General features: G+C 42.2%; 2 protein-coding genes across 3 annotated transcripts; one reads left to right on the top strand and one right to left on the bottom strand.

Moving 5' to 3' along the window:
* The first annotated feature begins 1768 nt into the window (after nucleotides 1-1768).
* Nucleotides 1769-2558, top strand: LOC116265356 (calvin cycle protein CP12-3, chloroplastic). Its single transcript, XM_031645922.2, has one exon. It carries the CDS (start codon nucleotides 1864-1866, stop codon nucleotides 2251-2253), a length of 390 nt encoding a protein of 129 aa, XP_031501782.1. The 5' UTR covers nucleotides 1769-1863; the 3' UTR covers nucleotides 2254-2558.
* A 379-nt stretch (nucleotides 2559-2937) lies between these two features.
* LOC116245646 (DExH-box ATP-dependent RNA helicase DExH12) lies at nucleotides 2938-13095 on the bottom strand. 2 transcript variants are annotated; one of them, XM_031617131.2, is made up of 6 exons: nucleotides 12888-13095; nucleotides 9472-12579; nucleotides 7638-8027; nucleotides 4333-7551; nucleotides 3968-4069; nucleotides 2938-3488 (listed from the first exon to the last, which is right to left on the bottom strand). In XM_031617131.2, exons 2-4 carry the CDS (start codon nucleotides 12436-12438, stop codon nucleotides 4387-4389), a joined length of 6522 nt encoding a protein of 2173 aa, XP_031472991.1. In that variant the 5' UTR covers nucleotides 12439-12579; nucleotides 12888-13095; the 3' UTR covers nucleotides 2938-3488; nucleotides 3968-4069; nucleotides 4333-4386. The 2 variants fall into 2 exon arrangements, with proteins under 2 accessions (XP_031472991.1, XP_031472990.1); XM_031617130.2 differs by lacking the exon at nucleotides 2938-3488 and having other exon boundaries at nucleotides 3722-4069.
* Nucleotides 13096-14843: the final 1748 nt, after the last annotated feature.

The following is a 14843-nucleotide window of genomic DNA, read 5'->3' as shown; positions in this document are numbered from 1 at the left end:
GAGAAACAGAACCAAAAACTTGCAACGGCTGGATCCGTTTTATCACGGCCGTCGCTACAAACTTGTAGCGACAGCAAGTATGGTAAGCGCAACAGTTTTAACCATCGCTAGTTTGCGGATAATGTTCTACTTTGTATTGGGCAATGTCTAGCATGGTCTGCCATATCATTCGCTCGGTCTGCAACACATGTTTCTCTTTCTCTGATTTTCACTTTTTCATTCAAATTCTGATAAAACTCTCAAATAAATTCGTTGATGCTTGCCATAATCGCCAACTTAGGCTCCCACCTCAAATGATTTTCTTTTCAAACTTTGAATTATAAGCAAAAAATGCCAACCATAAGCACCAACTACTGTAATCTTGAAGAAAAAAAACCCTAGGAAAGCAGCCTTCATTCTCTATAGCCGCTCCGAAACAGTGTCATTCGTTTTATTACATGCATGATTCATAAGTGTCATATATATCAGCATTTTACTGTTGCTTAAAATATTTTAAGAATTTTCTTAAAATTTTCAAACAATTTAGTTTTATACATTATATGTGCATTTAAGTTTTAAATGTAAAATAAATCTTGTTCACTGAGATGAATGGATGAATGATTGTTCACAAACCGATTTTGTGATTTGATGAGCAAACCAGGCGAGGGACGTGCCGATTGTCCATGCGCCGATGGCGTGGCAAGTTTGGGTTGGAAGCCATACGTGGCGGCAGCGAGGGTTCGGCGCCTGGAGCGATAAGGCACAGGCTTCAACTATGTGCTTCGTTAACATGGGCTCCTCGGCAAACTGGGGGTGCACGGAAAAGTTCCATCTGTGTCTGTGCCATGAGGAAAATCGTTTTTATTTGGATCCGGACTTAAAACAATGTCCGATTGGAGGAATTGAACTTGGAGAACCAATTGTAGGCCGTTCATATTTTTGTAGGAGGTTCAAATTCCATGTTCACGGTCATACTTTGGATAGATATGATCGACTAATCCATGTGTAAGTGTCTTTTACATGGAAGTTTTTACCTCTTCGGCCTTCAAAGTTCTCATTTGAATATTTGCTACTATCACCAAGATTTGCACCGACCGCCGTTTCGCCCAACCTTGCGGCCCGGGTTTCGCAACGACCGCCACGCCCTCCTACTCATCGAGGCATGGCAATTGGCCCGACGGCTGAGTTTAGATCGGGCGCTTTAACGCCATCCATTTTCGGGGCTAGTTGATTCGACAGGTGAGTTGTTACACACTCCTTAACAAATTTCGACTTCCATGACCACCGTCCTGTTATCTTAATCGACCAACACCCTTTGTGGGATCTAGGTTAGTGCGCAATTAGGCACCTTAAATTAGATCAGATTTTATAATTTTTTCTTTAAGAATCAGTTTTATCACTTATTTTTGCAATTAAGGAGTGTTTTTGTTTAGTTGGGTTAGGGTTAGAAGAGAACCAGAGTCTGGATCTGCCAAAACGGGTTGATCTGATTTTGATTCGGAGTCCAAGAGGACTTCGGGTCGTAAAAAGAGTGACGTGTTGGACATACGTCATACGTGGAGGGAGAGGCTCTCCAAATAGCGACTGCCCACCAATTTTGCTCTTACCGAGTTAAACTTAAAGGAGGCTCATGTATTGCTAAAATATCGGTGATGCCATTCGCCAGTGGTTCATCTTTTAAAGCGTTCATTCCAGCTCAACTTTAAGAACGGTGGCAAATTCGTAGAAAAGGGAACTTCTAGAGAGTATTAACGTCCAGGCGTTGTTAAAAGCGGCGCCGTTAAATTAATAAACCATCTCCGCTGTCTGCCCGATCGCCGTGGTTATCTATACGATCTAGGGTTCGATCGATCCTCCATCCTTCTACGTTTTCTCTTCTCGGAAATGGCGTCCGTAATCTTCACTGTGGCGAGCAGTCCGGTGCTGCTCCGGCGTCAGTTCGTTGCCGGAAAGCCCCTCGCCGCTGTGAATAGTCCGCGGCCCTGCGCCTTTCCCCGGAGGGGCGCCTTGGTTGCGAAGGCGGTGACGAAGTACAAGGGGACGCAGATGAGGGAGCAGCGCCTGACGGACATGATCGAGAAGAAGGTAATGGAGGCGACGGAGGTGTGTGAGGGCAACGCGGAGTCGGACGAGTGCAAGGTGGCGTGGGACGAGGTGGAGGAGGTAAGCCAGGCGAAGGCCGACTTGCGCACGAAGATGGAGAAGGAGGACCCGCTCGAGTCCTACTGCAAGGAGAACCCGGAGACGGACGAGTGCAGGATCTACGAAGATTGATTGATGGATTGAAGTTCGCTTCTCCGATTAGGGTTCACGACGGTCCTCTTTCCTTTTTTCACCTTCAAGCAAGGGGGGAATAGGGAGGGAAAGCTGAATGGTCACGAGTTTTGAGTCTTCTGTACAGGTCGAAAAGCAAAAAACAGGTGGTCCCGCTTGAAGGAAAACGGTCTTTGTTGGGTGAAAAATGTTATCTGGCGTATCCCTTCAAGCTTTCCTTGTATTCAACGTTAATCTTGCGTCTCCTTGTTGAATATTTTTCTTAAATATTTTGAGGCTCTAAGAGTTTGGTTTCTTCGTTTCAAGATTTGACCATCTAGACTTAGAACGAAATGAGAGTCTCCAAAAACTACAGCATGAGACACTCTAGTTTTGGACAGCATCACCCCTTATGCCATTGCCAACTACGCTGGCAGCGTTGCTGCCATGATTTGGAGGCTGCAGCTAGGGAAGTGGTGGCCGCCAATGGATCTCCAACTCTTCGTGAGGCTATGGAGGGCGACGCCAGGGAAAGAAGCAGAACCTCTGTTTCCACCGAAGGTATCACGGACCATTGGATTTTCCTCTTCCTCTCATATTGGAATTTTCATCGTTCTTATGGCCTATCGGCCCGTATCGTCCGCATCGACCATGTTTCGCATATATTTTTTCAAACAAATTCAAAATTTGCCATGAAACTACATGAAACAGAATAAAGTTTCTAAAAGTTGCAGATACATCTTTCTTTGGTTAACGAATTAATGACGTTGGAGACTTGCGGGATGCAGTTCTCGCCACCCCAATACAACAGACCGAACTTCGACCATCACGGTATAAGAATAAAATGGACAAAAAGGAAGCTGAAAAAAAGAATTCATGGAACTCCAGAGAGGGGCAGAGCATCTCTTGATGGCATTGGTATCTCTTTGTAGAAATGAGAATAGCACAAAACCTTGGTAAACCCCTCGATGAGAACTGCGACGGCAAAATCCTTCGTCTCACGATACGAATGCCCCCGGAAGGAGCAATACGGTCAAACCCGTAGCAAATCATAAAATTACGACAAAATTTTTTTTACACTGAACACGAGCCGTTCTCTTCATGTTCTGTCATCATAGTTTCCATCTTCGACGCTCAACGCGAGCCGCCTCTTATTTCTCTTCCTCTCGCCTGAATTCCCATTCACACGCTCCTTCACATGGCTTAGGCAGTTGAATGCAGAAACTCGGTTTATAGAAGGTCCAACATTGCAATACCTGGAGAGTTTGGTGTTATATGCCACGGTTTAGTAGGAGTATAACTCCTAACATTCCAGCTTGCATGAGAATCAGATTGGACAACCATGTCTCCTACTTTGCTTATGCATGAATTTCACCAATGCATGACCTAAGCAAAACTATAACCTCCGTCCACCATACCATCTACGGAAGAATGTTATTATTCTAGAGCCAACAGTTCTGTTTACTAACCATAAAAATGTATCTCGATGTAATGCTAAACATGTACTTAAGTTCCTTTTTCAAAAAAAAAAAGAGGAAAAGCTAAATACTCAAGAGTGCAAGTTTTCCAGCTCCCAAGCCCGTAGTTTTAATACACCCAATAATATGTAGGCGGACGCCTACACGGGGCAGGCTTAGATGTACAATGTACAAGACAATACAGAAAAACATCTAGGTCCAAAGATTCTGATAGATGCATGAAGAGCGAGTGGACCTATAATAGGGAAAAACCTTACATAAGACAGGAGCTTGCCACATGATTCTTCTCCGAAGTCTCCAGTTGGAAGAGATGGTCGTGGTCTCACCAAACTTCAGTTGCTTCCAAGCTTTACCGAAAGCTGCAAGAAGGAAGAATGAATAAAATAAGCATCTTAGTGTAACTCATTAATCAACGGGAACCTAAAACCAAATCCCTTCTAAAAGAAATCTAACAAACTAATGGCAACCATAACGGAAGGCACTAAGAAATACACCACACTACATAAGGGCAAAAACAATCAAACTTATTGAATCAAGACCCTAGAGCTCTGCTAGAATAGACGTGGAACAGAAGTGGCAAGCTGTTGAAGCTACAAGTGGAAAAGGAAGTGAAAAATCAAACCTTTTTTCATCACAGTTTCCAGCCCTTCAATAAGACTGCTCACGTTTCCCATACCTATCCTTCCATCATTTCCTTGACGTCAACTTCAAACGCATATTCCTGATCACAACCCATGTAGGAGTCGCACATGAAATATAACCAGTACTCCCTCCTTCCTACCTCCGATGGTGCAGAAAAATCCAACTTGACCTTTGACTTTCGCTGCAATGACACCCTCTTGATGGCAAGCAGTTGATTGCTCTTTAGATCGCCTACCACAAGCCACCACCCTTCTTCTTTGGCTTTGGGATACCTAGGTGCATCAACTGGACCAACTTCTGTCCGTCCCTCAAGGTCTCTTTCAAGGGTGACTTGCAGGGTTATGTTTTCTCCTACCCTAATATCATCTCTCTCTAGCACCTCGAGATTTATATCAATATTAGGATACCGGTTGCAAAATCGAGCAATATCCAGCAACTGTGAGTCCGACATCTGCAGCAGTTCACGCCTCTCATCATCCTCCATTTCCACAAGAGCAAACACAGAGTCGATTTTTCTCTCATTTTCACATTTACGTGCAAGCTCCTTGGTGAAGTGTGGAAGCTGCAAAAGGACAGGATCGTCTGCCCACATACCCTGAGTCACCATTTGACTCAGCTCCATTGCAGAAATTGCGAGCTTGAACCATCCATTACTTGAAATGACATCAACCATTGCCTGCAGTAGCCGGCCTGCTGAAAGAACCACTTCGCGTTTATCAGCAGCAAGATTTCCAATAACAGTATGCCTGGAGAAGTGAGCCTGCAACAATGCATTTGCTTTAACATGTGGATCATTATATTTTGGTTTCTCCACTGGCAACTTTTGGTGGTTAATCAATTTTCTTATCAACTCTTCCTCGCCTGGCCTGATTGGAAGTTGTGAATACTCTGAAGCAGAAGATAAAATTTCAAGGAGACCTTTCATCCTTGTCTTTGGAGTCAATGATGAGCTGAAACGCTCTATAGTTGTGTAGCTGATGTAATAATAGGATGCAATCATCCCCAAATTGAGAGGAGACAGATACATGTCATCCTCTATGGCTACACACTTGCTTGCTTCCAAATCACTTAAAGTATTCTCTACAAGCTCAGAAAGATGATCTGAAAGATGCCTGTGACTGACTCCCTGTAGATTGTAGTAGTTTGGATTTTGAGCAAGTCTACGATACATGAAAGTCCAGGTAAGATAGTCCACAGCATCTTGTTTGCTCTCAATGGTACCGACAACAACTTCTGCATTTAGATTGTCATGAAGAAAGTGCTGCAGATGACTTTCCACAGGGAATGCCTCAAAAACAAACTTTTTGTAATATTCTTTCCGAGGAGCATGACACAAGATTACACATTTCCCTGCATTGTCTTGCAATGGCCTACTTGCACGGCCCATCATCTGTAAGAGATCTGTTATTGGGTAATCTGTGTGAGCATTTTCTCTGCCATCATAGTATTGTGTACCCATTACCACAACTAAGTGAGCAGACAAAGACATTCCCCAGCACATTGAGCTGCTTGCAACACAGACCTGAATCCAACCAGCAGCAAACAGCTGCGATACAACTTCAACTTCAAGACTAGATAATCCTTCATGTATATAGCCAACACCATAATGGAGAGTATCAATAAGAGTAGGTTCTCCAATCCTGGACAGAAATGGGGACAATTCTTCTTTAGAATGTAGAAGAAAAGAGGGTCTTTCTCCACCATCAGCAGTTGCATAAGTTACCAAGTCAAGTGCAGTAAGCCGGGCATGCTTTCTTGTGGGGACAAACACAAGAGCAGGTTTCCCATTCTTTGCATGCTGAACAACAGCAGTAAATGTTGGCTTTGTCATTGCTTGCATCCTCGCTTCAAAATTTGCTATATCCACACCTTGAATGTGAATTTCTAAAGGCACAGGACGTACACCAGGTGGAAAATTGAATAGGCCATGGGAAGAAGCACCAATCCACTCCCCAAGATCTTTAGCATTTGCAAGAGAAGTTGAAAGAGCCACTATTCGTATCTTATTTTCCACTTGACTTGAAATATACCTCATCCTAGAGACAATGACCTCCAAAACTGGACCTCCATGGCCACCAATCAGATGAAGCTCATCAATGATGAAAAGGCTAACCTGTTGAACATGCTTCCTTTGCTTCCAGCGCCGTGAAAGAGCATCCCATTTTTCAGGAGTACTGATAATGATTTGCCCCTTCTCAAGAAGCTTAAGATCACTAGTCGTCTCACCAGTCAATTCCACCACTCGTACTCCCAAACCCTTACCGAACTTCTTTTCCCAGTCCCTGTATCTTTCCCTGGCAAGAGCTTCAATAGGAGCAACATACACAGCCCGCATAACATTCTCCGAACTTTTCTGATGATTCCTCAACAAAGCAAACTCAGCACAGATGGTTTTACCACTGCCTGTTGGTGCAGCAACCAAGACATTGTCATCACTGTTGTATAGGACTGTGAAGACCTGAGTCTGAATAGGATTAAAATGCTTAAATTCCTGATATAAAGATTCATATGAAGGATTTCTCAGTGCAGTCACAGGCAAAGGCTGCAAGTCCAACAGTTCAGTTGGAGGAGGATATTTCTCCGGCAAAATCAAGTGCCTAAAAGAAACCGGCAATACAGACTGAGAACCTAGCCACTTATCAGAGACAACACGAACAAAGTATTGTGGAGGCAACGGCTCATAAATTGGCACAGTAAAATTTAGAGTATGATCCTCATCAATGTACTGCATCTTCAGTATGAAATACTCATGATGAAGGATGTGTTCTCCATCATTATCCTCAACAATAACCCAGAAGGGCTCAACGTATCCATGAACTGCCTCATCCCACTGAAAATCGGGAGTTATAGTGAGTTCCACTTTGAGAACAGTTCGTGTTATTGGTTGCACATGGGCAGCAAGATTCAGCTTTGGAAATTGATGAACATATTTGTGAAGTTTCTTCCCCATTTGAGGAAATCTTATAAGCTCTCCAATCTCCTGAGGTGAAAGGTCATAGTACCTGTCCCAAGCCAAGTCCTTCTTCTCAAGCTTCATTAACAATTCATTTGGGATTCCTCTGAACTGTCGTAATGGGGACTGGACACTCCACATGCGCCTAGTCACCATCTTGCACAAATTTAAAGCCTTTTCAGTAAGCAAGGCCCATCCTCTCTTTAAAACAATTTCAAAAAGTGCACGCAGAAGGCGTCCTGCACTCTGCACATATGGACAAGATACAGTTACTATACTGAATAGCGAGAAACAGGAAGATACTACAACATGAGATAGAGAGAGAGAGATACCTGTGTGATGTACACCATATCTGACGATAGAGAAAGCCCTTCCAGCTTAAGCCGTGAAATATACACCTGAAGCAGGACATTTATTTTTGCACTGGGCTCTTCTAAGCTTTCCTTGACAGGAATGGGCACACGATCTAGGAGCTTAGCAAGTTCCATTTTCTCATCTTGCCTCACAGTAACATATTTGAATTCATCACTCAATGAGAACAAACGGTAAAGCTCAATTTCCCCCATCGTTGGCTTCAAATGCTCATTGTATGTAGCTATTGTTTCATGGGTAATATAATAATAGCTAGCAATCCGACCAAGATCAGTGACCTGGAAATACCCACTCTTTCTATCATATTTAACCAAGTTATTCTTATCCAATATCGTTGCAGCCGAATGGATCTGAAAAAAGAAAGAGGAAATAAAAGCGGTATCAGTTACTAAACCTAATAAATACAAGCATGACTGCTCAAAAGACAAGACCACACAAGACAAAATGGCATTATATTTCAGGTTGCAACCTAATATAAAGGCAAAAGAATGCACTTTGGAAAATGATTAGCACTATCTACATGTGTTTTTTCCAATTATTATTCATCTTACACACATTTTATAGAGAGATTCCCTGATGTTTTTTGGTCAAATACCTTTTTTCTTTCAGGGTGTGTGGTTATTTTTCCACCGGCCTGAAAAGGCTGTAGCCCCCCGTGTCCCTCACCCTCGGGGTTCACAGAGCTTGCTTTGGGACTTATTGCGGTCCAAAGGAGTAGTACACTAGGCCCTGACAGCAACCACGAGAATCATAACACAGACCCGCCTTGCTGTCTAGTGGCTATACCCTCGGGGCTATATTTTGTTTAGAATATATTTCAAAACTTTCCCTCGTTAACATTTCCACAGGAACAACAATTTTTACGAAGCTTTTAGCGCGGCTAGAATTCAAAGTAAGACGTACCAGTTATACAGATAAGAACTCAGAAAAGCCTGCTTTGTTTTGTTATGTCTATACATATAAATGCCCAATTAAAAAAGACGAGATAATGTGTGTGAAACGTTACAAAAATGAGTCATGTGTCTCATGGTAGATGCCATACCACTGACACAAATATGATCTCTATCAATCAACAACAAGAACCAAGGTAATTCAAGCTCATGAAAATGAGAAAATAAGATTCTACAAGGCAAAAAGAAAATACATAAACCAGCAACAGCAAAAAAGTTTCAACAACAACATCTGCTGAGGAGTTCTACAGCATAATTCATTCAAATTCAAAAGCGGGAAAAAAAATTCTTACTGTAATCATAAAATGACAAAATAACAGGGTAATCAGTTTATGCATGCCAATCTAAACATGCAAGACAGGCTAAGAAATCTTACCATGTCAAGCACACTGCTGCATGAATAAAAATATACATGTGTGCATGTATGTCTCTATACCTAAATCATATGGATGAGGGGTGCAGGTGCTGGTGTGGTTGCATATTTGGATGCAGTAATTTTCAAAAAAATTTATGTTCAAATGCAGCAAGCATATAAATATGTGTGTGCGTATCATTTGTTATATAGTTAATTAACTGTTTAGTAGCTGTAGTTATCTATATTTACATTTTAGTCAATATAAATCCTTTGTATTAGAGCTAGTTTAGTCAGGTGCGCATGTAAAATGGTTAGTTTTGGCCCAGTTCAGCTGACCATACTGGAGGTGCTGTGTCGGAAAAAACACCAGCATCAGTGTCAATACGGGGATATGGGTGCAACAGCCGTTTAGGAGCACCCCTGTGACACAGATGTATACTAAGAGCAAAGGAGAAGGTTCAAATAATCATAATGAAATTACTGGCTTACCAGGTCTGCTCTCCGTTCTTCCAATGTTTGGTCATTCTCCAATACATCAGCAGCCATTCCATACAGTACAGGATTTCGAAGCATACGAATGTACAGGTACGTGTACCCAATCCATGTGCATGCCTCTCTTGCATTCTGAACAGTTCCAAGAACAATTTCCGCATTCAACTGATCTGCTAGTTTAGAAACAAACTGACTCTCTATCGGAAGCTGCTCATTCATAAGGGAAAGATAATACTGCAGCTCACTATGGCCTGTCAGTATTATCCCTTCCCCATACGAGTCATATTGAGGTCTTCCTGCACGACCAAGCATCTGCATAACATCCAGTGGACTTAGTTCAGTCCAGGCACCTTTTTCTGGATTATATACTTGGGTTCCTTTTATGATGACAGTATGTGCCGGCAAGTTAACACCCCACGCAAGAGTTGCTGTTGACACCAAAACCCTTACATGTCCATCAGCAAAAAGTTCCTCAACAAGTGTTCTGTCTACTCTAGCCATCCCTGCGTGATGAATTGCAAAACCATAAGGAAGAAGATCTTTAAGATCGTTGTTCTTGACCTTTTCAGATTCACTCCGAAGAATCTCTTGACTAGCACTATCTTCATTCATGAACCGTCCAAGGGCATCGTTTGCAAGAGCAGTGTCCCTTATAGCACGAGCAGTTTTTGCAGTTTCTTTCCTCGAGTGGACAAAGATTAACACCTGCTGCTTTCCCGCAACACCCATAACCTTCTCGTAACATATTTCATTCATCAGCTGAAATCTCTGCAAGGGCTTTTTGACAGTTATTCCAATGTACTGTTGAGCAAGTGGGCAGGGCCTGTAACTATTGTCAAAATGAAACAGACCTTCTGAAGGGTCTACACGCAAAAATAATGCAACATCCTCGTAGTTGGGAAGTGTAGCAGATAGACCAACCAGTCTGATAAGTTCTTTTGTGGTCTCTACTTGTCTTACCGTTCTAGCAACGATACTTTCAAGAACAGGCCCTCTGTTATCATGAAGAAGATGAATCTCATCAATAATCAATAGCTTCACAAGCTGAGTATAGGTGCGGTCACCAGATTTCCTTGTAATAATATCCCATTTCTCAGGTGTTGTTACTATTATCTGAGTGTCCTCTATCTGTTTGCGGGAGAGTGTCTGATCCCCAGTAAGTTCTTGGACAGAGATGCCATAGGACTGCAAACGCTTGGATAAGTTTCCAACAACTTCAGCAACCAAGGCTTTCATGGGAGCTACGTATACAATTTTGAATTTGCTTGTATTAACAGATCCGTCTTGATTCCTATACAGAGCAATCTGTTGGAGAATTGTCAGCATAGCAACATTCGTCTTACCAGCACCAGTAGGTGCACATAGAAGGATATTCTTTGGTGTAAAAAGAGCTGTCTCATAAACCTTGCTCTGAACCCTGTTGAGCTGCTTCATTTCAGCAAATGCTGGCTGTGCCCAATCTGGCATGGATGAGATTTTAACAAGTTCTTCCCCTGCTGTCAAAGGTTTTGCTTTCAATGCTGGCACATGAACCTCCTCATATCCCTTCCGAGCAGTTCTAAAAGTGCCAGGAGGAAGCTCACATTTCTTTTTAGACATTAACAGACCACCTTGGTGAAATGCAATGCTCTCCAAATCTAACAGCTGGCGCTGTCCTTTCAACCAGCTGTTATCTGCACCAACACCTTCTCGATCGGACCTACGATATCTATCCCCTGCCCCGGTCTCATCTTTCAGCCGTCTAGCCTCCTCTCTGATACTCTTTTCCAAATTCTTTTGCCGCTCCTTTGCAGTGGCTCTTGTGGCATGAAGCTGCTCAAGGATTGCAGCTAAACCTGGCCCACCGTTCAGCATTTCCTCCTCAATAAGCTTCTTTTGCTCTTGATCCTCAGCTCTTGCCAGGCGGGTACACCATACAATTTTTAACCTATTATGCGTGATCAGCTTAATAAGCTTAAAATGTTCATAATTAAGAAGCATCACCAGTTTGTTCTCCACATCTCTGTCCACATTGTTGCCCACATCTTTATCTTTCCCTCCTTCAGCCAATATTTTCAGCACTTCTTCTGCAAGCTTTTGGCTCTGTTGAGGGTCGATATTTTCATAAGCCTGAGATATCTTCCTTTGAAGCCAGTAGGCATCAATATCCTGAACATTCAACCCCTCATCCGCCTCCACCAGTTCATCATCATCGATGCCATGGCTCATCTGCATACCTCCCATACCGTTAGCATCCTGCACATCATCGTCCTCTTCCCCCTCCGAGGGCTCCTGAACCTGATCCAGGTCACTCTCCTCGTCCTCCTCTTCATCTTCAAATTCTACAGCGACACCAATATCGTCATCAATGGGCTCTCCAGTGCCCCCAGTATTACCTGCATCAGCTCCATCCTCATAATCAGTGATGAGTTTGCCAATAGATACTAACTGATCGAAGAACTGCTGTGAGACTGGGTTCAGCAGACTCTCGATCTCCTTCTTCTTGTCGGGGTTTTTGGTCTTATCGTTCTTCAGCACCTTCAGGACCTCATCCGCAGCCCCGCTGAGTATGTCCTGGGGCTGCCCGCCAAACTGCTGCTGTATCATTCCGAGCAGAGCCTCGTATGCAGCTCTGGTCTCTTTTGTCTTCGGCCGATAAACCCCCTCATCAGCCAGCGAGAGCACGCTTTCTTCCTGAAGCTTCCTTCGCTTGCTGTCCCGCTTCAGTGGCACAGAAGCAGGTTCCCTCTCCTTCTTTCTCTTCGACTTCTTCAACTTCTCTTCTAGCTCTGGGGGCTTGCCATGGAACACTCTGTCGCCAAATTTCTTCGGATCAATCTTCCCCCAGAGCGACTCCGGTTCCCCAGTGGGTTCATGGGTGTCCCGAGGACGAGTGTCAGTAGTCAGGACCAAACTCGAGTTTGCCCGGTACTCATACTGCTTGAACCGCGCGTGTGCTTCAGCACCGCCTCCCAAATGCGCCATTTGAAACCCAAACAGAGTAACGAACCTCGAAATTCAACGAAGACCCTAATTTAGCCTCCCCAAGAGCCCCTACAGGAAAACCCTAAGTTCGTCCACAGAAATACTTTGAAAACCCGTATACCTCGATCGACCAGCTACTTCCTGGCAAATGAAAAGCGAAGAAAAGAAAATAAATCAGACAGAGAGAAAGAAATGAGAGAAACGAGCAAAATGGAACTCAACTACATCCCTTGAACATTCAATCAACAGGGAATTAAAAGAAGAACATGAAGAAGAAGAAGAATGCCGGTAAAAAACAAGGACAAGGCGTCAAATCAAGGAATAGAATGATAACCCAGTGTAAAGACTTTACAGATTATGATGAACGTCCGTGTCTCTGTGCGTGTATGTGTGTGTGTGTGTGAGTGAGTGAGAGAGAGGGAGAGAAAGAGAGAGAGAGAGAGACGTACCAGGAGAGAAAAGAAGGTATGACTATGCACAACACTTCCCAACTTGCTTTCCCTCTTCCTGCCAATATCTCTCCCTCCTTTCCTCGTTCCCCTGTCTTACAGGAGGAGACGAAACGAGCCAGGAGTTGAGATGGAGCAGCTTCCTGCATATATATCTGTGGTGGACGCCTTCGTGCGGGTGCCCTCTCGACCGCCTCTTCTGTGGTTGCCGCCGCGGTGCCTCTAACCTAGTCGGTTAGACTTTTCGGTCCCGTGCTTTGTCTAGGAGTAAACCCGAATCCGTTTATTTGGACCATTTGTTCCGCATTGTTCCAGTTCATTCAAACGATCCTTTAGAGGTTGAGGTCCTTTGAAAGGTAGAACAGTATGCGAGTGTTGTATGAATCCACTCAAAAAATTAGGGAAATTTATAAAACATTAGTTTTAGTATTCGCTAAATCTGTTTTAATCTTTCGAACATTAATATACTGTTTTAACAGCCAAACGACTCCAAAATACTGCTATCCTATGGAATCGGGAGATGTTGACATTGGATTAAAAGGGAAGTTAATGTAAGGGATGGAGTGTTGCATTACTTCTCTTTCCCCTTATCTATTCTTGATTTTCACAATGAAATTTTTCAGAACTTATAATATCTGGTATGGCGAACAATATATCAGAAGTGAATATTTTTATCGGCTCGACCAAGTGAATGGTATAAATACATTTAGGCGTTGTTTGAGAAGTATCCGAGAGCTTTCAAGCTTATAGTGTGTCACAATGATGTAAAACATGAAGTAGAAGAATAAGGTATTAAACCCTCTGCCAACTATGAATTATGAACGCCCATTAGTAGAGCCAGAATACTTCGGTTATGGAAACTAATATTGTAATTTCAGTTTTAAGAGGCACTCAGTATATAAGTAAGTGAAAAAAATTAATGAGTACCAATGTATATATAAAACATTTTGTACGGGCTAGTGTAGGCTATTGATCATACATGCTCATACATGACACTAGACCACTCATCAAGACTATTTGTATGGGTTAAGGTTAATTACTTAAGAGGTTGTTTGATTGTTGTTCATTGGGACATGATAGATAGGACGTCATGTCCCTTACACTATTGTCCTGTCATCATGGACAATAATGTTTCTTGTCCACTGATTGATGATTTTACAAACAGAACACTACGTTCTTCTTGTTCGGTGTTTGTTTTGTGTGTGTTTGTTCTGTCTAACGTTTGTTTTTGTCATATCCGATGTTTGTGTCTTCCATGGTTACTTCTGTCTGTTCTGTCTGGTATTTGTTTATGTTATGTTCGAACCGTCTATTTTATCCGTTGTTTGTATCTTCTCTAATCAATTTTGGCTATTATATTTGTTCTGTCTGCTATATGATATCTTATTTTTTGAACATGTTATATCAAAATAAGTACAAAATTCATAACAATATGTTATATGCAAATCAATACATTCGATAACACGATCCATAATATTATAACAAAAACATCATTATTGTAAAATGTTTAAACATCTATATAGTCACATGTATTAAGTAAAACTACAAAATACAAATTGTCTAAAATATTCAACTGTTGTAAGCCATGAAACAAAAATAACTATGACAACTCGCTAGATAACTAGTCTTCTGTCCTGCACACTACTCTTCTCATTAAAACCATGTAATACTTTAGAAGAGGCATCACCGTCTGGTTCCTACATTTCAGAAATTAAAAAGAAACAAATAATTAGATTATCACTATAAAATATTAAAATAATCAGCTATAATTAAAACAATGACATATAATATAATGAGAATGGTAGCAATGAGTATCATTCCATAGTGTTGAAGTAATTTATTTACGAAGTTCATTGTTGCTACCACATATTTGTGTTTGTTTAGTATTTTCATCATCATTTATAATTTCACTTACTTCACTATCATTTATATCATCAGAAAGAAATTGTTCAGCAT

This window comes from Nymphaea colorata, chromosome 1 (assembly GCF_008831285.2).
Source record: "Nymphaea colorata isolate Beijing-Zhang1983 chromosome 1, ASM883128v2, whole genome shotgun sequence".
Classification (NCBI taxonomy): Eukaryota; Viridiplantae; Streptophyta; class Magnoliopsida; order Nymphaeales; family Nymphaeaceae; genus Nymphaea; species Nymphaea colorata.
The sequence above is the reverse complement of the archived record's forward strand: the minus strand, read 5'-3'. Positions and strand labels throughout refer to the sequence as shown.